The following is a 25,883-nucleotide window of genomic DNA, read 5'->3' on the forward strand; positions in this document are numbered from 1 at the left end:
AAGGAAACAAAATTGATATTCCCTTAGTTTGTCTTGTGTCTTATTTGATTCTTGTATCAGATTGCATTAGTATCATTTTAATGCTTTTTAAAAAACATAATATGTATCTCAGACAAACACAAATGAATAGCCATTTTGCATGATAAGATTCTCTCTTCAATGAGGTACTTTTGTATAGACTGTTAAAGAATAAGGTTTGACTATCTGTGATGGAATTTTTTTGGTTTTGCTTTTTGCCATTTGTCCTCATTATATAACTTTCCTAGAAAATTAGATTCCATTGCATAGGACTGTTTATTACATAGAATACTGTAAATTTTGGTATATGCTTGGGTAGAAAGTCACCATGTTTGCTTATTTGGCTCTTTCTAGGAATAGTATTCTCTTTTATATCGTGTTTTTTTTTTTTTTCTCTCCTAGTTGTGGCAATTTATGATTATACAAAAGACAAAGAAGATGAGCTGTCCTTTCAGGAAGGAGCCATTATTTATGTCATCAAGAAGAATGACGATGGTTGGTATGAGGGAGTTATGAATGGAGTGACTGGGCTCTTTCCTGGGAATTATGTTGAGTCTATCATGCATTATTCTGAGTAAAGCTCAGCAGGGCTGTGCTTCCCTCACAGAAATAGTCAGGTCTTCCAGATTATCCGGAGGCCCTGGGGATTTCCCTCCAGTGAAATAGAATGAAGGATACAAATGATAAAAACTACTTATTTTTTTTTTTTTAGTTCATCCCCCAGTATTAAAACAAAAACAAAAAACCAAGACAAGTCTGAAAAAATGGATCTTTCTATACACATCATTTATACTATGCTGAGCTGTCTGGATTGAAATAAAGTGACCATTTCTGAATAAATCGAAAGTCAGATTAAGACTGGTTCAGGAAAAAATCTGTGATCTTTCTCAGGAATACTGTACACCCTTGGGGTTTCCTTCCTGCAGAATCTGTGGCATTGGATGTTCATCATTGCCTGTGCTAAGGGGTTAACCCATGGCCCAGTGGGTACCCTAACCCCTCACATTCTTCCACTTGTATAAAGAGGAGAGAATATTTAAATACCACAATGAACTATTTTTACAATTGTTTCAGATGGCTTTTTTCCTCTATAACACTGTAAATTCTGCATTCTCTCAGCACTTGAGTGTACTAGATGACTTAATGCTGAACTCAGTTGCATCTGATCATGTTTGTTTGTAGACTATAAGGATGATGAAATGTGAAAGTCTCCATACATTTTGAGGGTGGTTAACAATTCCCAGGTTTAGTGTGCTGCTGCATGAGACTGCATTCCTGCTGATGGCCAGTGTGCCCTGATGTGAAATGTAGTAGAGGGGGTTCATAAGCTGAGTTTGGTGTGTGAAGTTAGACCTGTAGGTTCCTAAGGCTCTGATGGAACTGCCCTGTACAAACAGGGATCATGAACCCTCACCTTAGGTGCTGTTTCAAGGAGTAGGATTGTGGAGGTTAGACCAACTATTACTTATTCCTTCTTTGCAACTTAGAAAAAAAATTTTTTTTTCAGTGTGTGTGTGAGTGTGTGTTTTTGAAGAGAATAGCAGTTGGGAGTAGAATAAAAGGCTGCTACTGTGCTCTCTGAACATTACTAATGGCCACTGTTAGCTTCTGTTGTCATTTTCTCATTGAGCTCTAGAAAAGGTAAATCCTCACCTGATTTTATGTCATTGGACTCTGAAGTAGCTCTTCTTAGTAAGAATTTGAACCTTCTATTTCAGACTAAGAATATAGTGGAACAAGATTAATAAGCCAAAATACTGATTCAGTCACACTGATAAACACCAGTATAACTTCAAGAAAAACTAATAAATGTTTTCCCCTATCTTCAATCATCACTTTCGTAATCAGCATCAGAAATAGTTAAAAAATCCAGAAGGGATGCTGCTCAGTAGGTGAATACTGTGATGGGATGAACCAGTTTATAGTCAGGCCCAAAGCCGCCATTGTGGGTTCTTCTTAGTCCACTGACTTGGCCAGAATAGAGCTTTGCTGGATAACTTCCAGCAAAGTTGGGTGAAAAGGGAGAGGCAATAGTTGCATGTATTTCAAATGTAGGGAACGAACATGATGGGTATTACCGATATAAAAACTTGGTTGAAAAATGAACAAGTATAATAATGTGTGAGGAAATACTGATGGCATAGGTGGAAGTTAATATTCCACCTGTAAGTCTGTTATCTGAGCATATAACTTCACCATTTAACTGAGACCCAGTTATAGTGTTTCCTTACCAAGATTTTTAGTTTTTTTTTTTTTTTAAATCACAGCTATTTTGATTTTAGATTTTCCCTAATACTTTGGACTTAGCTTTATTATCTTGCCTCTCATACACATTCCACTTTGTGGTTTTGTGAGGTCATCCTAACATGTCTTACTCCGTTTTCCTTCATGGTGTGATGGCTCTGAATGTCCTCCTACCCTATGGACCCAAACAAAACTCTATATTTGGATAGGTCAAACTCTTCTTAGTACTGGTGCATAAATAGGAAAACCTTTGAAATTAGTTGTTCTAATTATCACTTAAAGTGGTTTTTGGCTGAGAAGTTTAGTGGATTAATAAGGCAGAGTGTGTTTTGAAATTCAACAAACAGTTCCCATAAGCTCACCACTACTAGAGATACAAAGGCAACTACAGAAAGCAGAACTGGTGGAGTCAGAGGGATGCAGATGGCCTGCTCCTGCTGGTTGGGGAGTACAGAAGACACTGGTGAAATCCTATATTAAGTATTAAGATCTGCAGTGGGGGGAAATTCATGGTTAGCTGATTTATTTTTTCTATATCATTTAGTACTTGTGTGTGTGTGACTTTTTGTTTTATAAACAATACTTGTTGGATTTTTTTGCATATTAAAGTTTTGTAGTTTCAAATTCTAGTTTGTCTTGAAAAGATACAATGAAATAATGAGCCAGGCCTACAGTAATTGGAGACTTTTAATGTATGTAATATTACATAGATTGCATGCTATTAATAGTCTATAAGGGTAGTATTTCCTGTTTTATTGTAAGTTCCCCATCTTTTTTATAAACTCAAAGGTGGTTGTTACTAGGAATTTCAGATGAATTCATGAAATCTTCGTATGCTGCAAAGATGTATTGCTATTACAGCAGAGATGACCCAAGTCTGAAATTTGCTCACCAATAAGCAACCATTTTATCAGGATAGCAGGAATCTAATATGATGGTCTTCCCTCCAGATTTTCTTGATTGTGTGGCCACTCCCCTTTTTCCCTTCAAGAAGAGGACTGAATAGTTGGGTTTAAAAAAATTTTTTTTGGTATTAATATTTGAAAGTCCACAAGGACATATGAGTGATCATAAACATTTTTACTTTTGACTTTGTGGCTAAGACAATAAATTGGAAACAGTAAATAGTGCCAGTTTTTAAAAATCTAGTCCTGGGAGATTCATTAGCCTGCTGTGTGTTTGGAATAAGTATAAACCTTTTTTCTCATTCAGTATTTCCCATCTTTTGGCTACTTCTGTCTTCCTCAGAGGTACCTGCTATTCCCACATTGGGGCTGGTAAGGGACTGCTAATTTTGCTATGTTCCTAAATCACTGGGTGTGACATTTTTCATCCCCTCTTTTCTTTCCTTCCATTGCTGTTTACTATCCAGCTAGAGAGAATGTTTTATTCATCTTTACAGTGATTATCTGTAAATGTAGCTGTGCTCCTTTGCATTTGATTTTGACTAAAGGTGATAAAGGTTTTTCTGTTTGGGAGGCATCAAAAATGATGGTAGTTTGCGTTTATCTTTTCTCATTTTCTTTTAGCAGGTCCGTTCTTTTACCTTTTATTACCTTTTCTCCTCTTGGAGAGAGCATGGCATGTCCTGAAGGCCACCTTTACCTCTGAAAAGGGTTGGAGGAGTTGGCATGTGACTGCCAGGCATTTGGAAAGAATGGGGATCTGTTCACTTCTGAACTTTGGCCAGAAACTCCTGATTGGTGTTAAGGTGGTAATTCCCTCACATACTTTACTTTAGAATCACAGAATTTTAGAGCTAGATGAGCTTTTAAAATTTTTGGTTCAGTCTCATTTGACTAATGAGGTTATTAGATTCTTTGTTTCAGATTTGAGTTCCTGACTCAATGTCCAGTACTCTTTCCACTGCACCACAACTGTCTTAATTAAATGTGCTGTATTTTTCTTTAACAATTAAGACTTCTACTTGATGTTTTCAGGAATATACTTGAAAATATATGCCATGTTTTGGTAAATAACCATCAGAGTATTCAGACTGTTTAAAGGAGTATATTAAGTGCAACCTTAGTGAAAAAAAATTTACCCCTTCTAAAACTACACCCAGTATAAACACTCTTTTCCATAAGGTGTATGTAGCAAAAACACATTATATTAGTTCAACACTGGCAGGAGCACAGCACAGCAAAACAGCCTTATTTAAGAGAGCCTTATAAAAGTTATTAAATGGAAGCATTGAGCTCATACCTTTAAGTTTACTTTATGCTGATCTTTGTTTCATTGAGAATCTCTATTTAAAAATTACAAGTGAAATGACAGGGCCTAGCTGTGTATAATGATCCTTGCTAAATATCTTTAAGGTTTTTTGTAATAAAAACACAACAAAAAGCTTATTTTCACATTAAAATGAAACCTCTTTTGCAACTTCAGAATTCTATGGAAAAGCAGTTTTTATCATATTTTGTGTCCATGTACCTTTTTTCTTAACAAAATGATTTACAAAAAGAATGTAAACAATTTGTGATCTGGCCAGTTGTACTTTTTAGCTCCCAGAGAGTTGGTAGTGTTAAGTAAAAACCATTCAGGAAATTTGAGGGAGCAGTCTGTTGCCAGTAATTGTTCCGTGTGTGTGCCATTAAACCACCTCCAGGTGACTGGGGCTACATTCACTTTTTAATTTTTTAATTGTATTTGGAATTAATTATTGCTGTGTACTAAGAATTTGACCTGAATAAAATCACAAAGTATATTCAAATGTCTTGTGAAATTATTTATGTAAATCATTTTCTTCTTTCGAAGGTGGTATCTAAGTGTTGAGGACCTTGCTGCTGTTCTGATCAAAGGAGTTACTTTTTTATTACCAGTCTTAGACATCAGGTATTTAAAATACTGAATCTTACACAAGTTTGAGCTTTCCAAAGCATATTTCCAAGACAGCTGTTCAAGATATGAACTGTTTTTCCCCAGAATACATCTAAATTCTGCTACTATAAAATTCTTTCAAACACAGGGTTGACTGAAAATTGCAGATTGGTCATAGGTGTGATGGCAGTTAGCCAAGATCCCAGGTAACCAGACTGACTAGAATTTTCTAGTGATGTATTTGAGAAACAGTGGGCACAAAGTTTGTTTCTAAGATACCCAAGAATGCTTGAATTTTTCCTGCCTTGAAGGCCATCTCCCTTTTTTTTCATTCTTTATCTTTTGAAAGTCATTAAGTAACATGGAAGAATGTGAAGAACTGGAATACCCAACCAACGCATTTACATTTCAAAGGAGTTTTTTCAATAAAAGTTTCTCTTGATTCTCAGGACATTTTCTGCATGTGAACAACCTTGTCCCAAAACATGTTCAGTATCCAGTCTTTTGTTAATTATCCTATTACTTGACTCCTCTGGGTTACCTGGAATTAACTTTTGGTTAAACTGCTATGAATCTGGGCACTGGGTGGGGGTGGATGCTGTTTGTTTCATGTCTTGTCACCCTCTGTCCCTTGTACAATGAATGCTTCTTCCTTCCACAACCAGTATGATGGTGGTGAACGAAGGGGGAGGTCTTCAATTGTTTTTATTTTTATCCTAGTTTGGTAAATGCTGGTGACACGTAAACATGTATACATTTACGTATACCTCAGTGTGGCAGTCCAACACATCATTGTGATTCCAAAGTTTTGGAAAAAAAATTCCTTTGTGTATTAGTTTACACCTAGTTGTACTTTATTTAAAGAAAAAAAAGTTTAAGTTATTGGTTAATTACTACTAGCATATTCATAGCCAAAGCTCCCTCAGTCTATTGATATAAATTATTAAATTGAACATATCAAACTTAATTCACCTTCACACTTAATTTGTTCTTACTACACAGCTTATTTTGGGGGTTCCTTGACATAAAAACCAAAACCAGATTCTTAATGGTGCCGATCCACAAACACTCAAAGTCCCCGTGTTTACGTTTTTGTTTTTTTTTTTATATATATATACTTACATACTTTTTTTTTTTTTTTAATTAAGGACTGGGTAAGCTGACGTGATGCAAACATGTAACTGGAAAAACAAATTTACACTGACTGTATGACTACTGTCCTAAACCATTACAATAGTTTACTGATAACTGGTAAGAGTAATTTGGAAAATAACTTAATCCAGTAGAACAAAAACATCCTCAGTAGTACTGAATATACCTCTTATATATTTTATATATATATATATATATATATAGTTTTGCACAATCAGGGAGCAAGGCACATAATGAAATGAGAGCATACATTTATGCAGAAGAAAATCTCAACAAAGCTAAAAGAAACATCTTTGTTAACTTCATCTTTACCGAGTTGTGCATAATCCTCTGAATAATGTCCTCTAATCAGTACTTTACAATGTAGTTCCTTTTGTCATTTTTTTTCATGCTCTAAAAAAGTATATTTCTACAATGTACCTATGGCAAAGCTCACACTGCCTAAAGTCAGCATAAGTCTTAACTCTTCTTTAAAGAAACAGGAGGGGAGGGAGCAATCCCAGTTAAATATATGTGCAATTTGCCTTCAGAACAGTAAACAATGTTTTTACAACACTTAGCACAAGCTAATGATATTTTACCTTAAACATACATCTCTAAGAATTATTCACTAGTGGCTAATAACAAAATTAAGCAGAATCATTTGAAACATTCCAGTTGATGCTTATTTTCTAGGAGGGATTATTTACAGATAAAAAAAAAAAGAGATGGGGAATCATGAAAAAAAAAAGAGCAGTTTTTGGCATTAGGTTATAATAAATTTAACAAGCAATGGATAGTTTCCAAAACATAGAGCCCTCCCCCAAGTACTGCAGACATGTTTTCCTGCCTAAGAGGAGGCTGAGGCCCTAACAATCATGTGCGCTTGGTGTTAATAGCCACCCGTGACCAATATGCTTCTGAACTTGGCCATCTTTTACTTATGTAGTGTTCATCATCATCCTAACTCAATTCATTTCTTCAAACTTCTTTGGTAGAAAGCAGCCAGTCCCCGTTTAGGTAGATAGATAAAGCCATCTCTTGTGAAACTGTCACTTTTTTCCATTTTTGCCAAAACTAGGGTTACCTTCCTTGGCTTTCATTAGCACCTCAAAGCTTGCTTCCTGGGTTTTTGTTTTAAATGCTATTCCTCTCAAAGAGTTCAAGGCACTGGGGATCAATTACAGTAAATAGTTTTCTGAATGATTTATTCAAACAAGGAAAGAGCAAACCCATCATTTTTCCTGTTCAAGTATTTATCAGGTATTTTGCTTATTTTTAATTGAACAAGTTTATTCTTCTGCTGTATTTCAGATTTCTTTTACATATAGATCTTTTAAGGACCTTAACAACTGAGCACTTTTTTTATTTTTTAGCTTTAGAATGGTAAAGGTGTAGAAATGTTCTTTTGGGGCTTAAAAGCAACAAGATAGTTGAATATTTAATTAGTTGAATATTTAATTCTGTTCTACTTGCATTTATTTCTCATTGGGTCAAATGTCAACTTTGTGAGGTCACATATTCCTATCAGGTTAGGGATACCATGCTTTATAAAATGGTGTAAAGCTGTATTTGCAATCTACGGGGACTTTTTTTTAAAAGAAATTTTCTCATGAGATATACAGCCATTTTACTGAGAGCGAGTCAACACACCTGTAATCACGGGTATACAGATTCAATTGGTCTAAATTTAAATAAAATCTGCAGGTTACATGAGTTAAAATGTTAGTTCTGAGAGCACATGAAAACATTTGGTAATGTACAAAAACAGGAATAGGTTTCTTGTTTAAAAATTACCTTGTGTTTTGTAACATAAAACTTGTTTTGGGTTGAGGAGCAGAGGTAACAAAGGGTTCTGTTGGATGGATAACCAAAATCAAACCAATCCACACCATAACCTCAAACAGTTTACAAGCTAATTTATAACCTTATATCCTTGACATAGCTATTAGCAGCAGTCTTCTAGAATAGCAGCTTTTGAAACTTCAATTGGGTATACAGTTTCTATTAATCTTGATCTCAGAACTGTCACCTTACTGGAATTAAACCTCTCAATTTTTACTTTCTTGATGAACTTAGCATTGTTTTTCATGGTAAACATGTACATTCAAGGGACCCAAGATACTGCACAGCCCTTTGCAAGATAGGCTGTTCATGGGCAGGAGCACCTTGATTTTAGAGGACTGTAAAACACCAGCATGTTTACAATATTTGGTTGAAATTTTCTGATGAAAATATTCATTTCTATAGCTTAAGATTTAGACATCTTATTTTAAAAAATCTCGAATTTTAAAAGTCTGGTTTGCAGTTAAGTGGGTATCTAGAAACAATAAACTTATCTATATGAGAATTACAGCAGTTAAGGGGGGGTATATAAATCTAGGTTTTTGAGTAGTAAAAGCCAAGCTGATAAAATTCAATACAGAATAGTCTAATGTTTATTTTCCAACCTATGAACCTGAAGTAAGTTGTTTAATTAAATGAGCAAGGTTCTATTGTCCTTCAGAGTTGGTGCCAAAACTTTTAAACAGAGTGATCCAATTCTGAAACTGTCTATAGCAAAAGTTAAGGATGTCTCAAGGAAATCACTGGCTCTAATAGGCACCTGTTTGCACCTCCCCCAGGAGCAGGTAGAGCTTGCCTGCATTGGCTCTTAATACAGGCAAGTCAGCCATCCATGGCCTTCACTGGCCTGAAGAAAGCCATGTAGGGCTGGAGCTGCAGAGCAGAAGGCAGTGGAAGAAGGCACAGTCCTAGCATCATCTGGCAGTAGGTGTTTTACATGAACACACCAGAGAAAAGAGCTACAAAAATAGAGTAGTCTCAGGGGAATAAAACCTGAACCTCCCTTGGTCCCTAACATCATCCCAACAAAAACCAAGTTAAAGAAAACTAGGGAATAAAATACTAGAAAAATAAAGTGTTACTTAGAGGTCTTTTGATTCAGTTGTATGACATGTAAAGTTTTTTTCTTTTGTTTTTGAATAGTAGCTACTTCCATCTTGGGAGAAGTGTACAGGAAAAGCCTGTAGTTAGTCAGCTGGCCGGCCAGCCAGCCAGCGGATTAAGGATAGAGATGGCATGGTCGCTGCTCTGGCCCTGATCTCTTCTTGCCATCACCAGTGCTCAATGGTGTCTGCTCTTCAAAGAAAACAGACCAACAGCAGTGGTTTAGGATGGCTGTTATAGGATGGAAATAAGAAATTACACAATGAATAAACAAAGACTGTTTTAGGGCTCAAATCATGGGTGAAAGAAGATTGGAGGTACATTATTTTCCCCTCAAAGTTGAAGTTGTCCATCTACCTTCCTTAAAAACAAAACCCTCAGGATGAATACTTAGACAACTGGATTCATAGTCTTAATAGCTCCATTACCCTACAAATGTGGGTGATCCTTAGAATATAAAGCAGCAGTAGAAGACTGGGAAATTACTTCGCTGGAGTCACAGTGGAGCTTGGCAATCAGTACTCAAAAGTAACCCAAATTGTGCGTGCTTACATTAACAGTGCAGATGAAGGTCACTTCATAATTATGTCAAGCACACAAAACTTCTGAATAATTTGAAAGATCAAAAAATATATTTTAAAGAAGAAAGACTTTTAAGAAATGCACAATGGTTTGTATTCTTACTGCTCCATAACCACGTGAATATACTGAACAATATCCCGGAGATGTGGCAATGGAGAGGTGCCAGCTACTCTATTATGACGCAGTTCTTTCTTGGAGGGTTACAGTGATACCTTCACATACAGTGTAACTTTAGTTTCACTTTGCCTCAATTCCCCAACATCACTTTCTCCTTGTGGGGCACTGCCAAAAGATTTCTGTAGTTTTCACTGGTAATCCTTCCAACAGGCATAGACTTTCATTACAAGATGTATTCATTTATAATTGCTGGGCTGGCCAGTTTTTATTCTGTTTAAAAGCAGCTCTAAGATTGCATTTTATTCCTAACAGTCCATTTATCATCAAAAACTGATGAGACAGTACATATTTCTCTCATGTACCAAGGAAAAATGTACAGAAAGTATATAGAAGGATAGTGTGAAGCATATAGAAGTATAGTGTATCATCCCCAGAGCAATGATTCCATGTTATACCAAACTGCACATACATGATATGTAATGTCACTGTACTACTTCATCAGAACACCTGGTAACCTGAACAGTCTCTACAACCAGGACCAGCTATAGATGTCACTTATCAAAAACCTCATTTATTTTCTTTCCCTCCACAACAGTTCCATATCTAAAGGATTCTCTTTTGTATTATATATTATAACCCATATGTAACACTTGTAGAGGGCCCAGTTTAGTTCTCTTTTCTCACCTCACCTAGAAAGCAATACATTAAAAAGATGGGTGTTTCAGAAGTGATTTTGTTTTTTTGTAATGATGCACCATATCGAGCACAGGATGTGTATATTTCATATACCACTTGGCTACAGATATTGACATCTACCTATAAAGCACACACTTAAAAAGGTTAACTGGTGATCCAAAGACATACTGGGAAAGTGCATTACAGAGAGATTGTGCTAGACATTTTCACAATAAATCAAAGCAAGGATCATGAAGTCAAGTTGACAAAGCTTCAGAAAAATACTCAAAACTACCCAGCACTGTAGCATTAAAAAGTATCCATGTATTGTAGGCAAAGAGCTTACCTGTGAGAGAACACGTCCTAGATGTTGAGTGGAATTACTGCAGGAGTACTACAACTAGAATGATTTGGTTACGCCATGGATTTACTTTCTATGCACAACCACATAGACGATATCTGTGAAAATTTCCCCCTGATGAACTATTTACCTGTTCTATGAAGCTAAAAGATTTTCCTGATTTAAAGTGCCCCTTAATGTGTAATAGTGAAGTGTCAGTCAAGCAGCTGTTACTTCAACTGGGGAAAAAACAAAAAAAAAAAGCCCTGTAGATAATATCACACATTCTGGTTGTTTTCTCAAACTGAGAAAGAGCACATTATACATCTATTCCTTAATTATATAATACACAACATGCACAAATAGGTTGCACATGGACAGACACTTATTAAATACCTTCTAAATGAGCAATTAGAAGTTTTGGTCCAATCCACATGATAGACAAAAAGAAATTATAAGAGACAGAACACTATCTCCTTCCATGCCTCTTCCATCCAAAATGCATGAACTTCATTTTCAGAGTGGGAGAGGAAAGGAATAAATAGAACCATTCTTGGTTTTCTCTTTCTATACACATACACATACATATATATACACACACACTTCTGTATAGCTATGTGTGTACATGCACACGTACACACACATACAGCTGAACACTACCTGAATAACATCATCATCATACCAGGAGGCTCTGAGCACCTGAATTCACAGAGGATCAGGTGAGCTGATTGTAGAACTGATTACAGATAGCATGAAATATATAAAGTCCTGTGGTGGCTACCAGTCTCTTGAGAGCTTAGTGTTCTGGTCTCTTTTGGGGGGCGCTGGAGGGGGACCTCTGCGCAATGTTGCATAGCCTGAGATATGACTGCCTCCATAACTGGCCTTCTGTTGATCAGAGAGCAGTTCAGGGGGTGGTGGGGGCAATGCCATATCATCCATGGTGGCTGTGGGTTCTGCTCTGGACATGCGAGAGGATGACAGCGAGCCATGCCGAGTAATGGATTTCCGTTGCAGTGTCCTGTTGAGGTCGGCCAGGAATCCAGGCTGGACGCTAAGGCTGGATTTGGGAGAGGTGGGCACTTGTGGCACAACTGTGGCCATTGTTGGCTGCTCAGAGATCTCTGCTTGAGTGAGGCGGGTGCTGTCGTTCCGTTTGGGTCGTGTAGGTGGAGGGGCCTTCTTCACTGATGCTTTAGACCATGGCTGTGGTTGAGGATTAACAACTGCCACTTTTGGAGAGGTGTTTCCAGAGAATACTGCTGGGATCTCGATGGGGGGCGGAGGAAGCTCAATTTCAGGTGGAGGGGGTGGAAAATCAGAATCAGATGGAGGAGAAGGAAATTCCACTACAGAGTCCTTTGCACGCCCACTCAGAAGAGAGGGTTTTGAAGACACACACCCTTGTTGGAGAACATTGGGAAGGCTAACTCCAGAAAGATGTAGTTTTCCAGGTTTGGGGGGTGCTGCAGGAGGGAGTGGGGTCTCCTTGATGGGAGACCCTGATTCTGTTGGTGGTGCAAACTTGCTGACTAGACTGTCTACGGAGGGTCTCTTAGGCTCAGGGTGCTCTGCACAAGTGCTGGATTTAATGCTGGAGTTGCGCTGTGGGGTAGGGGGTGGTTTCTTTCCCCCAGGGCTGGACATCTTACTGGGCTTTTTGCCTGGAGATCCACCTTTGTCAGGGGTAGGAGAAGCTGTGGGTGGCACTGGTGGTGGGGCTGGGGCCGGGGCTGGTGGAGGTGGTGGTGGTGGTGGGGGGGGAGGTGGTGGAGGAAACACCAGGCTGCTTTCAGGAGGGGGAGGAGGAAAATCAGGAGAAGGAGCAGGGATGGAGCTGGGCTGCCACTTGGGTTTTGCTTTCACAGCAGGAGGGGACTGTGGAGTGAGGTTTGCTGGAATAGGCTTTAAGGGCTGAGATTCCACAGGGGGAGGTGTTGGAGGGGGTGGGAACTGGCTGGCCATCTGCTTCACCATGGAGGGCACTGGAGACAGTGGTGGGGGAGGGGGCTTTGCACAGAAGCTCTGCTGCTTGGGCAGTGTGGGTGGGGGAACTGGAGCTGGAGTTGGAGCTGGAATGGGAGCTGACACAGAGGGCGGAACGTGAGAAATAGGGAACACTGCCTGCTTTTTTGCTGGGGGAATTGGAGGAGCAGGGGTAGGTGGTGCAGCTTGTGTCATAACTGGGGGCACAGTCTTGGTGCTGGCTGGTGCTGGGATGGTCACCATGGGCTTAGGGGGCGCTTGAGGAGGGAGGACTGCAGGGATGGGAGGAGCTGGTGGGGGTGTGGGAGGAGCCACCTGAGTAACATGTTGAACTTGATGAATCTTCAGTGGAGGAGGAGGAGGGTTGAACTGTGGAAGGGATGGGGCACATGGTGCTGGCTTTAGCTGGGCCATAGCTGAACCAGGGGTCGGGGGTGGAGGAGGGGGCGGGGGTGGTGGAACAACTCCACTTGGGGGCACCAGGATCTGAGGCTTGACTGACTGTGAGGCTAAGGGCAGAGACTGCATCACGGGGGGCGGTGGGGGCTTAAACAGGGGCCCTGAATGCTGAGCTGCGTTCTGCAGCCTGGTGATTGTGCTGTACTTGACAAACATTGTGGCAGAGGAGCCTGCAGATGGGGCAGACTGGCTAGGGAGTGGAGGAGGGGGTGGAGGAGGAGGTGGGGGTGGAGGAGGGGGTGGAGGAGGGGGAGGAGGCAGAGGAGGTGAAGGCTGTGAAGCAGTGTAGGGAGTGACTATTTTGGTTTGTGGGGATAAAGGGGGCATAAGTGAAGTGTAAGGCCGATTCACAGATTCCATTCTGGCCTAAAAGGAGTATAAAAAGGGAGGTGGGAGAGAGAAAAACAACAAACACAACAGTTACAGAGGTAAGCTTTGATTGTGTAAACCTAAAAAGCAAGGAATCTGGGACATGCATGAAAAGGATGCAGCAGTTGGTGATTATACGGACAATGTCAGGAAGACTAAAATCTGACACCCTGGCAGCAAGGACAGAGAAAATCTGTTTCCCCCAGAAGTATTCTTCAAACAGCTAAAGCTTCCAGTCTAGGAAAGATTTCCTGCTGCAAAAGCCACTTGGCAGGTGACAGGATGTGTGATTTCAGACCTTGGCTGTGTGACTTGCACACACCCTGCCCTCAGTGGGAACTGTCTGGGAAGCCTCTCTGCACTGGCTCCTCCCTGACCCTGGCAAGGGGTTGTGATGGCTCAAATTCACCTTTCAGTCCATGACTGCACCCACATCAAGCAGATGCCATAACTGGGCTGGGGATGCTGATGGAGGGCCTCCAGAGGAATGAGGATGGCTTTCTGATGCTAGTAAGCTGACCCGTGAGAGTATGAGAATGCTCAGCAGGCGTGCACAGTCACACAGGAAGAAATGCGCTCCACACACACTTGCGTGCATGTGAGACACTTGCATCCAACATGCACAGAAGTCCAGCAATGCAGGTAAAGGGGGGCATTCTTTACATTTGTTTTACTGGAAAATACATAAAGAAATGCTTTGTAAACATTAAAACAAAAGATCATAAAAATATCACAAAGATAATGAGAGGGAACTTGGGAATGCTAGAGTGAAAGAAATTAATCAAGAAATAGGAGCTAGAAACTACCAATAACCTATCAACCAGGTCACCTGGGTGGCTCTTGGCATTGCTGAATGCCTGTACTGGGTCAGTTACTTCATGGAGATAATCACGCATTGACTGGTTCAAATACTTTTGAAAAGAGGAAAGGAAGGACCCTTGGTGTAATAACTTTGGGTACATCCTTTAGGCTCTCTGAACAAGCTGATGAAAAGGGATATTTTCAATTATGAATGACATCTAACTGGCATCAAGAATGGGTAAGGTTAGTGGACTAGAAGGCTCATTATAGGGCTGAGTTCTAATGCCAATCAGAACACTCACATGTTTCTTTAAAAATTATACATCAAAATGAAAGCATTAGTTTGTAAGATCTGGTTATAGGAGACACTCAGGTTAATGTGCTTCCAGAGAATAGCCCCTGACCTTAATTTGACCCTGTCTTGGCTGCTTCAGGGGTCGCAGACCTTAGCTGTGCTGGCCTTCTCATGTGGCACCTGAGACTGAGGTAACAGGAGAAGAAACTCAGAGAAGCATCAAGACTCAAAACAAACTGAAACTACTGCACAGCAGGGTCATCTCTTTCTGAAGCTCTATTGTGCAATGATGGACTTTGTAATTGCAGAGCACTTGAACCTTTGGTTTCTTTGGTCATAAATGAAACAATTAGGTAGTTGTAACTTAAAATGCACATGGATCTTACCATTAATTATTGGGTAAGGCTAGGGATTTTTCTGCTGACATCTTAATTATGTAAACCAGCTTCCTAGTATGTGTTTAGAGTATCCAAATTATTAAGGGGGGAAGGGGGAGAGGATTACTTAAAAGTTTGAGTGTCTGATAAGGGAGTTAAACTGTCAAGTGTTTTGAGAATTTAGGTCATTAGAACCAATTCTCAAATATGCATTTCTGAAGGAAAATGCTTCACCATGGACAACGTATGCAAATTCAGGAACAAATTTGTTCTAATAAAGAATAAATTTAAATATTCATTTAATTCTTATTTGTAAATGTACTTCTGTAAGTGACTCAGACCCAAACAATAAAAAATAAAAATGATTACTGGGTAAAAATGAAGTAGTCCAGTCATGGATGCCATGTCCTTCAAAATTGGAGCACATTCTTCATACTGAAACTGCAACTCCAGCCACACATGTCCTTGTCTACAGAGGCTACTTGATGGAGGACTATAGTGTCTTTCAACTGAGCTCGAACCTCACTATTTTTATAAGTATTATAGACTTCCAATAATTATACTCATTCTTCAGTGTCACTGAAACATTTAGCATGCAAAGTTCAGGAATACAAAATTTTAAAAGGAGACTGATTGATTTGAATTTAGTCTCCCACGTAAAGCACAATTTGAGAAAATTCATCAATGCCCAGAGAAATGCCAAAGGCCATAAAAGAAAAGGAAAGATAAATGAGCCTGGATAAAGTAAATAATGAATAAATAAATGACTATAAGCATCTACTCTTTACTGCATGGTCTTGCTCCATTCAATTGGTTAAAGGTAGAAAGGAGGAAATTGCTTTATCTTATAATTTTGAGTCACTAATAAAGAAATTAATAAACTGCCAAATTTTTTTCCCTTGTTTTCAGATTTTAGGTTATTAGACCCAATTTCCAAGGAAAAGTAAATCACAGGTTTTCTGAAATGGTTTCTCCCCTTACAATGAAGACTGGATATCTAAGAAAAAAGACTGAAATAGTGCCAAATAAGATTCCTAATAAATGAATTAAGATCATAATTTAAACCCATAGTATACCATTATATATATATATATATATATATATATATTTTTTTTTTTTTTTTTTGGTAAATTAAAACTCATGTGTTACCTTGCTGGATTCTTCCAACTGAGTACCTCGTTTCCAGGCTTCAGAGAAGATGGAGCTCACTATGCTCTGGGAACGAACGTGTCCGGCTGGCTGGGTATCAGAAACTCCACTATCAGACTGATTAGAGTGATTTGACTGAGACTCTGTTTTAAATAGTTTTAAGAAATAAAATTAAACCAGTCAGTGTTCTGAAGCATGAATATTTACATTTAGATCTTTTATCCAAAGTCAACTGCTATGTAGAACAATAAAAATTTCACTCATTCATTATAAACACAGTATTTTCCATTAGAAAATTTTCTCAATGCTTTTTAAATAGTCCCCCATGAGATACAGGTAATAAGAGTCATATAACATTACTGGTTATCCTAACACTCTGTCTTGCATGAAATCAACTCCCAAACACTCCATCATTTTCAGGCCATCGTGGAGTTATAACCTATGAATTCCGACCTATATTTGATAATCACTTCCTTTTTGCTAGTAATGAACGATACTAGCAAGCAGCCATGCTGGGGCCTGGCCTCCAGGTCTGGGAGTGAGGAACAGAGCCTAGTGGGAACCGGGTGTGAAAACAGTGTGTCTCTAACTGATATCTGGGCTGAATAATCAGGCTCAACAACCGGGCAAGGCCCTAGGCAACTCAGCAAGATCCTCTTTCAAAATAAAATTTAAAATGGCTGAAAATGTGACTCAGTGGCAAAATGCCCCTGGGTTCAATCCCTAAAACCCAAACTCCTCTGGATGAAGTTACCCTCAGTGAAAGCGAGGCACTAAGCAAATCAATGAGACCAAGTTGCTAAATAAGAACTATAAAATAGGGCTGGGGATGTGGCTCAGTAGTCCCCTGAGTTCAATCCCTGGTACCCTCCCCACCACCAGAAAATGCTACCCACCAATAAAAAGTGAAAAATAAAATAAGATGCTATCCATAAGGTACAAATATAAGCAGTATGATTAAAAAATACACTTGTCTAGCCTTATTTATCATCCCTGAATGTGAGGCTCCCTCTAGCCTGTTCTTCCTTGTTTATTTATTCAATAAATTATTTATATTAGTATGGACTCATGAATATTTATTTGTTCTATAATTTGGGTTACATCCTATACTACATTGCATATTATACTGTTCAAATTGTTTCAGCTTTGGCTACTGGAGTTTCAGGTTGGCTCCTGAGCCTCTCTGACATACTCTCATCATGTTTGAGTACTTTTTACTTTCAGGCCTTACAAGATGCTCTAGCTTCACCTTGTATAAGCTCTGATATAACCCTAGGATTGACCGTTGACCGTTTGTCCAAAAGCCCTGGTTCCATCTTTTTTTCAGTGATGGTATTTGAAAACAAGGTCTAGGTTTGGGGTATTCTCTTTATTACTGAGGTCTCCACTGCTTCTAGGTTCTCTCAGTAGAAAGTATGTATGTACATATCCTGGTTCTGTCTATGTAGGATATGTACATACATACATACATAGACACAACAACTTGTGTAAAAACACATTCTAAATTTGTTTTTAGTTATTTAAAGATGAAATCAAGTCATACAGTTTTAAAATCAATGAACAATGAAAAAATCTGCCTTTAGGTGACATGAACATCATTCTGGGAACATCTGAAAGGGCAGTAGCATTATCTTAAGATGGAACATAGCATACTTGCTTCAAGAATGTGGGAGTCTGAAAGCCCCCTTTGAGGATCACTGATGTCCTATGAAAGTCCTGGTAAGTGTGATGACTTAAATGGTTTTCTTAACTATAATTCAGAACTAGTTCCAGGTGTTTCCATTCCACTGAAATGGAAGAAAACTTGTGTGGAAGGAAGACAGCTTCCTCATGAATTCTGAGTAAAGACTCCTCAAAGCAACTTTATTCCATACTTTCAGTAGCATGTAAGTTTTGAACAAACTTTCATAAACATAAATAATAAAACTCCTGGCTTTAGAAGTCTATATACTGACTGTCCATTTCAAATACATTTGTGAACTAGTCTGTGATATTGCCCCCTGTAAAAATTAAAAAAAAAAAAAAGTCTCTATGGATTATAATTTGGAAATTAGGAATGGCTCTGGTTTTTAAGAATAAAGTTCAAGTTACCAGGTCTACTATCAGTTTCAATATAAAGACTTCATACTAGTAGTAAAGATAGTGCCTTCAGGCATTCTGAACTACCTGGGATGCTAGAAGAACTGGATCCTGATTTAATGCTGGAACTGGATAAGGAAGTCCAATCATAAGCTGATTCAGTCCTCTTCAAAGCTTCTTGATAGTTCATGTAGAGCTGCTTCCCATACTAAACAGAAGACAGTAAATAATGACATCTGAATTTTATGAGGCAAGGCATAACAGGATGAGGGAGGAAAGGGAGGCACATTTTATTGATTCATAATTTGTTTTAATATATAAAATACTCCATAGTCTTTTTCTTTTTTTTTTGAGTACCAGAGATTGACCTCAGGGGAACTTGACTATTGAGCCTCATCCTCAGCCCTATTTTTGTATTTTATTTAGAGACAGGGTCTCACTTAATTGCTTAGCACCTCGATTTTGCTGAGGCTGGCTTTGAACTTGGGATCCTCCTGTCTCAGCCTCCAGAGATGCTGGGATTACAGGTGTGTGCTACCACATCCAGCTTCCATTGTCTTTTAATATTAGCAAATAATAACTTATTCTTATTTTTTCTCATTTGTAGAAGGCCAGCAAGATATCAACAGTGGATACAGGTTATGTTTACTATAGATATAAATATTTTTCACCCCCAATTATTTTATTCCACATTTATTGGTGCATAATTGTACATAATAGTGAGATTCATTGTTAGTATGCATGTGTGCACACAATATAACAATATAATTGGGACAGTATTATTCCCCAGTATTGAATATTTTTTTCATATATTTGTTGGTCACTTGTATTTCTTCTTTTGAGAAATGTCTGTTTAGTTCAACTGCCCATTTATTAATTGGATTATTTGGTTTGAAGGTTAAGTTTTTTGAGTTCTTTATATATTCTTGATATTGTCAGAAGAGTAACTAGCAAAGGTTTTCTCCCATTCTCTCTTCACAAAAGCTTTTTAATTTGATGCCATTAATTAACTCATTATTATTCTAACGAGCTTTAGAGGTCATAGTTTCTGGTTTAATTTCTAGGTCTCTGATCCATTTTTGGTTGATTTTTGTGCAAAATGAAGATAAGGATCCAGTATCCTCTTTCTATATATGGATATCCAGTTTTCCCAGCACCATTGTTTAAAAGGCAGTCTTTTCTCCAATGTATGTTTTTAAAATTTATTTTAATTAGGTATATATGACAGCAGAATGCATTTTGATTCACTGTACACAGATACAGCACAACTTTTCATTTCAGTGGTTTTACACAATGTAGCATCACACCATATATGCAGTCATACATGTACCTAGGGTAATGATGCCCATCTCATTCTACCATCTTTCCTGCCTACATGCACCTTCCCCACCCTCCAATATATGTTTTTTACTATATCTGTATGGGTTTGTCTTTGTGTCTTCTATTCTGTTCCACTGGTTTATGTGTCTGTTTTTATCCAGTACCATGCAGTTTTTGTTATTATAACTCTGTAGTATAATTTGAAGACAGGTATTGTGATGCTTATAGCATTGCTTTTTTGGCTGAAAATTGTTTTTGGCTATTCCTTGGTCTTTTGTTTTTCCAAATGACTTTTAGGACTGTCTTTTCTAGTTCTGTGAAGAATGTCAGTGGTATTTAATGGGGATTGCATGGAATCTGAATATTGTTTTGGTAAAATGGTCATGTAAGCAATATTAATTCTGCCTATCCATGAATATGGGAAGCATTTCCGTCTTCTTGTGTCTTTTTCAATTTATTTCATAGTAGGTAGAGGTATTTCACCTGATTGGTTAGATTTATTCCTAGGTATTTTATCTTTTTTTAGGCTAATGTAAATGGGACTGTTTTCCTGATTTCTTTTTAGCAAGCTACTTTGCTAAATATGTTTATTAGCTTTGCTTTCTGGATCTTCCAAGTGTAGGATGATATAATTTGCAAACAGTGGTAATTGGACTTCTTGCTTTCTTATTCTTATCCCTTTTATTTCCTTTTCTTGCTCACTTGCACTGGCTAAATTCCTAGCATTATATTGAATAGGAGTGGTGAGAATGGACATCCTTGTCTTGTTCTGGATTTTAAAGAAAATGCTTTCAGTTTTCCCCATTGACTATGATGTTGGTTTTAGGCTTGCTGTAGACTTTATGATATTAAGTTCCTTTTATTCCCAGTTTCCTTTATCATGAATGTTCCCAAGTTCTTGATCTAGGGTCAGATCCTCAGCACTATTCAGAAATGTGCTCCATATCTGGATAGTAAATGATCATTACTTAATTTAGTTTGCTAAACTCTGCTTGCATAAGAATCGTATAATATGTTTTCCAAAGCCAAAACAAGTCACTTTGATGCTACCTAAGCTTTTACCATCAGCAGTATTATTTCATGGATGTCAACTGCTAAAAGTTCATCCCAATAACCAAGTAAAAAGGCAACACATAAAGCATCAAACTTTAGACCTGAGGAAACTAGATGCTGGCACAATCAACATGAAACAATCAGAATAACTGTCATGACAATAAAAAGCACATCATGAAATGCTTCATTAGTCCATCATCAAACCAAAAGGAAATATACCTTTGCAATGCGGATCCCGTTGACCCACTGGTGTAGAGTCCTCACATCATCACAACAAAGATATTTGATATACTGAGATTTCTTCTGGATTTGTGGGTGCTGCAAGATTGAAGGAAAAAAAATACAACAAAGTCTTTTACAGAACTCAAGAAAACCAGGCTGGGATTGTAGCTCAGTGGTAGAGCACATGCCTTGCATGTATGAGGCACTGGATTCGATCCTCAACACTACATAAAAATAAATAAATAAAGATATTGTGTCCATCTACAACTAAAAAAGAAAAGAACTGAAAGAAACCAAAATCTAGCAAAGCTAAAACTTATCCTATTATAGGCCATGAGAATATACTTCTCATGTGGCCACAGGGACAAATAAATAGCCCTTATATATTGTTACAAGCTGAAACTTGTGTGAAAATTTAGATCAAGATGCCCAAGTTAAAGTAAACCTTCACATCATGGGAAATTTCCAATTATTTTTTTCTACATTTCAAAGAAACAAAGTCCATGGAGGTAAACCATCAAGAATCATAGCATGTGCAGAATAGAAAATAAGTTGAATGAAAAACATTTTTCTTAGTGTTGCCAAGCAGTAGGGCTACAAGAGACTGTTCTGCTTCTTGTAGGTGCTGCCTATAAAGTGCGATTCAGAGAACTGAACCAGCTACTACAGGCTGGCTCTCAGCATTTACCTTCATTCCCCTTCTCTGGTGATTTACAACTATGAATATCCATGGGTTGCATGGTATTCACTCAACTATGTGATTCCATTCATTCTCTATATGAAGAGTTTCCTTTTTAAAAAATTAACATTAGGTAAAATCGAAGAGAAATTAATCTCTACCCTTCTCACCTTATCTCTAACCTGGGAATTTATGAATATCCTGAAGAGTAGTATGGTATAATTATTTAACTATTTATTTCTAAGTAAAGCATCAGATTACCTGCTAGTTTAAAATTCATTTTAGAATTTCAAAACTTCACCTTCCCACATAAAAAGGCATTCATAGCTGTCCTTAGTTATCCGCTCTCTCCAGTAATACCTCAAGAGGTTGCCTGTTCCACTAATATATTGTTTTTATTAAATGTGGTATCTATTGCGCACTTACTATGTATCAGAAATTATGTGAAATACTTCACATAATTTAATAAGCTCATTCAATCCTTAGGAAAACTATCTTAATAACATTATATCATGTTCCCAGAAGAAAGATAAGACACAGAGGGTTAAGGATAGCACTTAAAGTTGCTTCCAAGGTGGAAGAAGTGGAATTTGAACCCAATCCATCTCATTCTAGTGCCCAGGCTCTATTTGTCACACTACTGCATTATTAGGGGTAAAGCCTTCCAATTCCTATTCCCCTACAATATTATTCTGCCACTTTTAAAATCAAACAAAAGCTAAGAGCAAATATAGAGGAGAAAATCATTGCTAAAACCCGAAAGTCAATACTTAGATTCTTAAAGACCCCAAAGAAATTGCTTCCAGCTGAATAGCAGTAACAAAGAAAGGTCATCATTTCATTTTCTAAAAAATGGTGTTGATTTGTAAAGTTTTCATTCACTGACGAAACAAAAACTTTTGAAAATAAAACATTTAACAAATAAATTCTGAATTACTATTATGCTATAAGATTATATTTCTCTGTTCATATAAAAATGTTGATGGATAATTCCTATAACTCTAACTAAAAGTGGTATTTAACACTACAGTCCAAGAACCAAAGAAAAATGACAATGTATACTCCTATTACTTTGGAACTCATACATACAGTCTTGAAAATCCATTCAACTGGCATATACGTTAAAAAAAAATAAGACTATGCTGGGAATTATGGCATATGCCTGTAATCCCAGCAACTCAGGAGACTGAGGCAAGAGAATCAAAGTGCGAAGCCAGCCTCAGCAACTTAGCAAGACCCTGTCTCAAGATAAAAAATAAAAATAGCTGGATGTGGATCCGTGGCTAAGCACCCCCGGGGTACCAAAAAGAGGTGGGAAACTATATAACACTTTACCCTATTATTTCTTTTTTTTTTTATTTATTTATTTTTAGTTCTCGGCGGACACAACATCTTTGTTGGTATGTGGTGCTGAGGATCGAACCCGGGCCGCACGCATGCCAGGCGAGCACGCTACCGCTTGAGCCACATCCCCAGCCCTACCCTATTATTTCCATACTATAGATAGCTTCTTTATTTCTAACAGTATTTGAGGAATTCACGTTCACATTTCACCTCTAAATGAGAAACTACTCTTTCTTTTCTACCATACTGAAATAAATTACTTTGCCTTCTTTCTTTCTTTTTGTTTTTTGGTATCAGGGCTTGAACTCAGGAGCACTCAACCATGGAGCCACATCCCCAGCCCTATTTTTGTACTTTATTTTGTACTTTATTTATCAGTGAGTTGCTTAGTGCCTTGCCATTGCTCAGGCTGGCTTTTGAACTCATGATCCTCCTGCCTCAGTCTCCCAAGCCACTGAGATTACAGGTGTGTGCCACTGTACTTGGCTGCTTTATTTCTTTTGTTCTTTTCTTTCTCCCTTTCCTTGTAAATGAACACAATGACTTTATTTATTTATTTTATATCTTTATTTTTGTGGTGCTGAGGATCAAACCCAGTGCCTCACACATGCTAGGCAAGCACTCTACCACTGAGCCCCAGCCCCAGCCCTTTATTTATTTATTTTTTATATGGTGCTGAGGATCAAACACAGTGCCTCACATGTGTTATGTGAACACTCTATCACTGAGCCATAGCCCCAGCCCTACTTTATTTCTTTAGGGATGAAATTTTAGATATGGCTACGATGAGCCAGATAATAACTGGTAATTTTAAAAAAAACAGATTTCCTTTAGGAAACTTATTTAATTATACATGCATACTCGTGTCCCAGCAAATGTGGATCTTTCAGATACATCAACATGTGTCCTATTTGTTTCTACATTGTCAAATTTCATGAATAAGCGTTTTCTACCATTATTTAAAAAAAAAAAAATTTACCAAAATGTGTTTTATAGCCTTTACTAGTGTGTGTGGATTTCTCATATCCTGCCTTTCATTGGAGCACTCAGACTCAAGTCATACAGTCTGAATAAATTTGCATTTGTGTAGACCCTGTGCTATAACATTTTTCATTTGTTAGAACTTATATACTCAAGAATAAAAGTATTTACATAGGCAAAGTTAGTACAGACTTTACAAAGAAAACAACAGCAACAACAACAGGTTTTTAAATCCTAATAATTATGTGGCCATGGGCAAATGGATCTCTCTAAACCTTAGTTTCTGTATTTACAACATGGGGACTCAGAATAGACTTGTGATTGAGTGTATGGAGCTTCTATCACAGGTTTATCAACTTAGAGGTCTACAATTAAGTGGTGGTAATTACTTTTAATGTTATTTCCACCATGCTCTTCCATTTCAACACACTAAATATTTTTATATGTAAAGAGAAAATATAAATTTAGCTTAAACTACTCAATGTCAATCTGGAACATTCAAATCATTGTTATAAAAATAAACATAAGAAAAACCCTTAGCACAAAAATAGACAAAGAATTTTATGAGCTGTGAAAGGATTGTAATTCAGGTTGAGTATCCAGTATGCAAAATGCCTAAGGCCAGAAATGCTTCAGATTTCAAAGTTTTGAAAATTCGGGAGTATATCCAGAGACTTTACAGCTTGAACATCCCTTAACCCCAAAATCTGAAATGTTCCAAAATCTGAAACTTGATTTTGGGGGAATGTCAGGAAGGAGTCAACCCATGGCCTTGTGAATGCCCGACCTCTGAGTTTTATCCCAAGCCCTTTCAAAATCTAAAACTTTCTGAATGTTATGTTGGCACTTAAAAGGTTTTGGATTTCCGTGCATTTCAGGTCTTGGATTTTCAGATTAGGGGTGTTCAACTTGTTCAAGTTACTGGTCATAATTAATTTTACTCATGAGACATTGTCAATTGCCTTCCCTTTAGCTATTTTTCAGATTAGGGGTGTTCAACTTGTTCAAGTTACTGGTCATAATTAATTTTACTCATGAGACATTGTCAATTGCCTTCCCTTTAGCTATCTCTTCTCTACTTCTTACCTGGCAGAGCCCCACCCCTCACCAGTGTCCCACAGGGTATGAATTCTAAACAATAAGGGATCAATCACCCAATGGTTTTGTTTCCCTAGTCAGTGACTGGTTTAAGAATGGGAGATGTGCTTTTGGTCAAAAATCTACAAAGGTAGGGCTCTTAGCTAGTTTCTGGGAAATAATGACTTCCTTTTAAAAGATGAGTAAAGGGAGAAAAAGATCCTCTTTAGCTAGATTTTGCTGGGCCTACATCTGATGCCTAGAACGGCAGCAGTCATCTTGATACCCTGAAGTGAGCCAGCCTGGCCATTAAGATGACATGCAGAAGACAGATCAGGGAAAGATGGAAAAAACTGGGTTCTTTTTAACATGTGTAAACCACGGAAACACAGCTTATTATATTCACATTTTGAGACACCCTGAATACCTTTGTATATGGGTTGTTTACTGAGTGAAGAAGTCAAAAATATACCACTCTGACATACCATTTAAGTTAACATGGAAAACAGCAGATACAAAAAGATCACTTTGAGCTTCATGCTGCTTTTTATAAACAGAAGATGGAATTCCAGTGCAAAAGACACCCTCCCTAGGCTACAGAGATAAAATATCTTCAAGCATGAGAAGTCAAAACTGAGAGGATTTTATACAGACCTTGTTAAAACAGCTCTTCTCTTTTAAACCTCCTTATATAATTTAGTTGCTTTTCACAATTTACTTTTCTTTGTCCAATCCAGCATATTAGCAACTAATTCTAACTGCTTTTTTGGGTCTTGACTGCTTTATGAGAGCTTCTGTGCCACATAAAACTTGTTA

The 25,883-nt window shown here is 37.8% G+C and overlaps 2 protein-coding genes across 47 annotated transcripts in view; one reads left to right on the forward strand and one right to left on the reverse strand.

The window, feature by feature from the left end:
* Positions 1–4,980, forward strand: part of Abi2 (abl interactor 2) — a 116,338-nt gene extending 111,358 nt beyond the window's left edge. For 30 of the 46 annotated variants that reach the window (XM_026394594.2, XM_077803192.1, XM_077803219.1 and 27 more), the window contains one exon: positions 421–702. In XM_026394594.2, the coding sequence (XP_026250379.1) occupies positions 421–596 (176 nt within the window). In that variant the 3' untranslated portion in view covers positions 597–702. Of the gene's footprint in view, positions 1–420; positions 703–730 lie in introns of those variants that run through there. The other 16 variants (XM_026394593.2, XM_077803209.1, XM_077803250.1 and 13 more) reach the window with 3 other exon arrangements.
* Positions 4,981–5,693: 713 nt separating this feature from the next.
* The window catches only part of LOC113186966 (ras-associated and pleckstrin homology domains-containing protein 1), a 54,667-nt gene continuing 34,477 nt past the window's right edge, over positions 5,694–25,883 (reverse strand). Inside the window, exons 10-13 of the mRNA XM_026394592.2 lie at positions 20,984–21,082; positions 18,479–18,599; positions 16,313–16,455; positions 5,694–13,687 (exon numbers count right to left, since the gene is read on the reverse strand). Of these exons, the coding sequence (XP_026250377.1) occupies positions 11,654–13,687; positions 16,313–16,455; positions 18,479–18,599; positions 20,984–21,082 (2,397 nt within the window). The 3' untranslated portion in view covers positions 5,694–11,653. The remainder of the gene's footprint in view (positions 13,688–16,312; positions 16,456–18,478; positions 18,600–20,983; positions 21,083–25,883) is intronic.

Source organism: Urocitellus parryii, chromosome 1 (assembly GCF_045843805.1).
Source record: "Urocitellus parryii isolate mUroPar1 chromosome 1, mUroPar1.hap1, whole genome shotgun sequence".
NCBI classification, from domain to species: domain Eukaryota; kingdom Metazoa; phylum Chordata; class Mammalia; order Rodentia; family Sciuridae; genus Urocitellus; species Urocitellus parryii.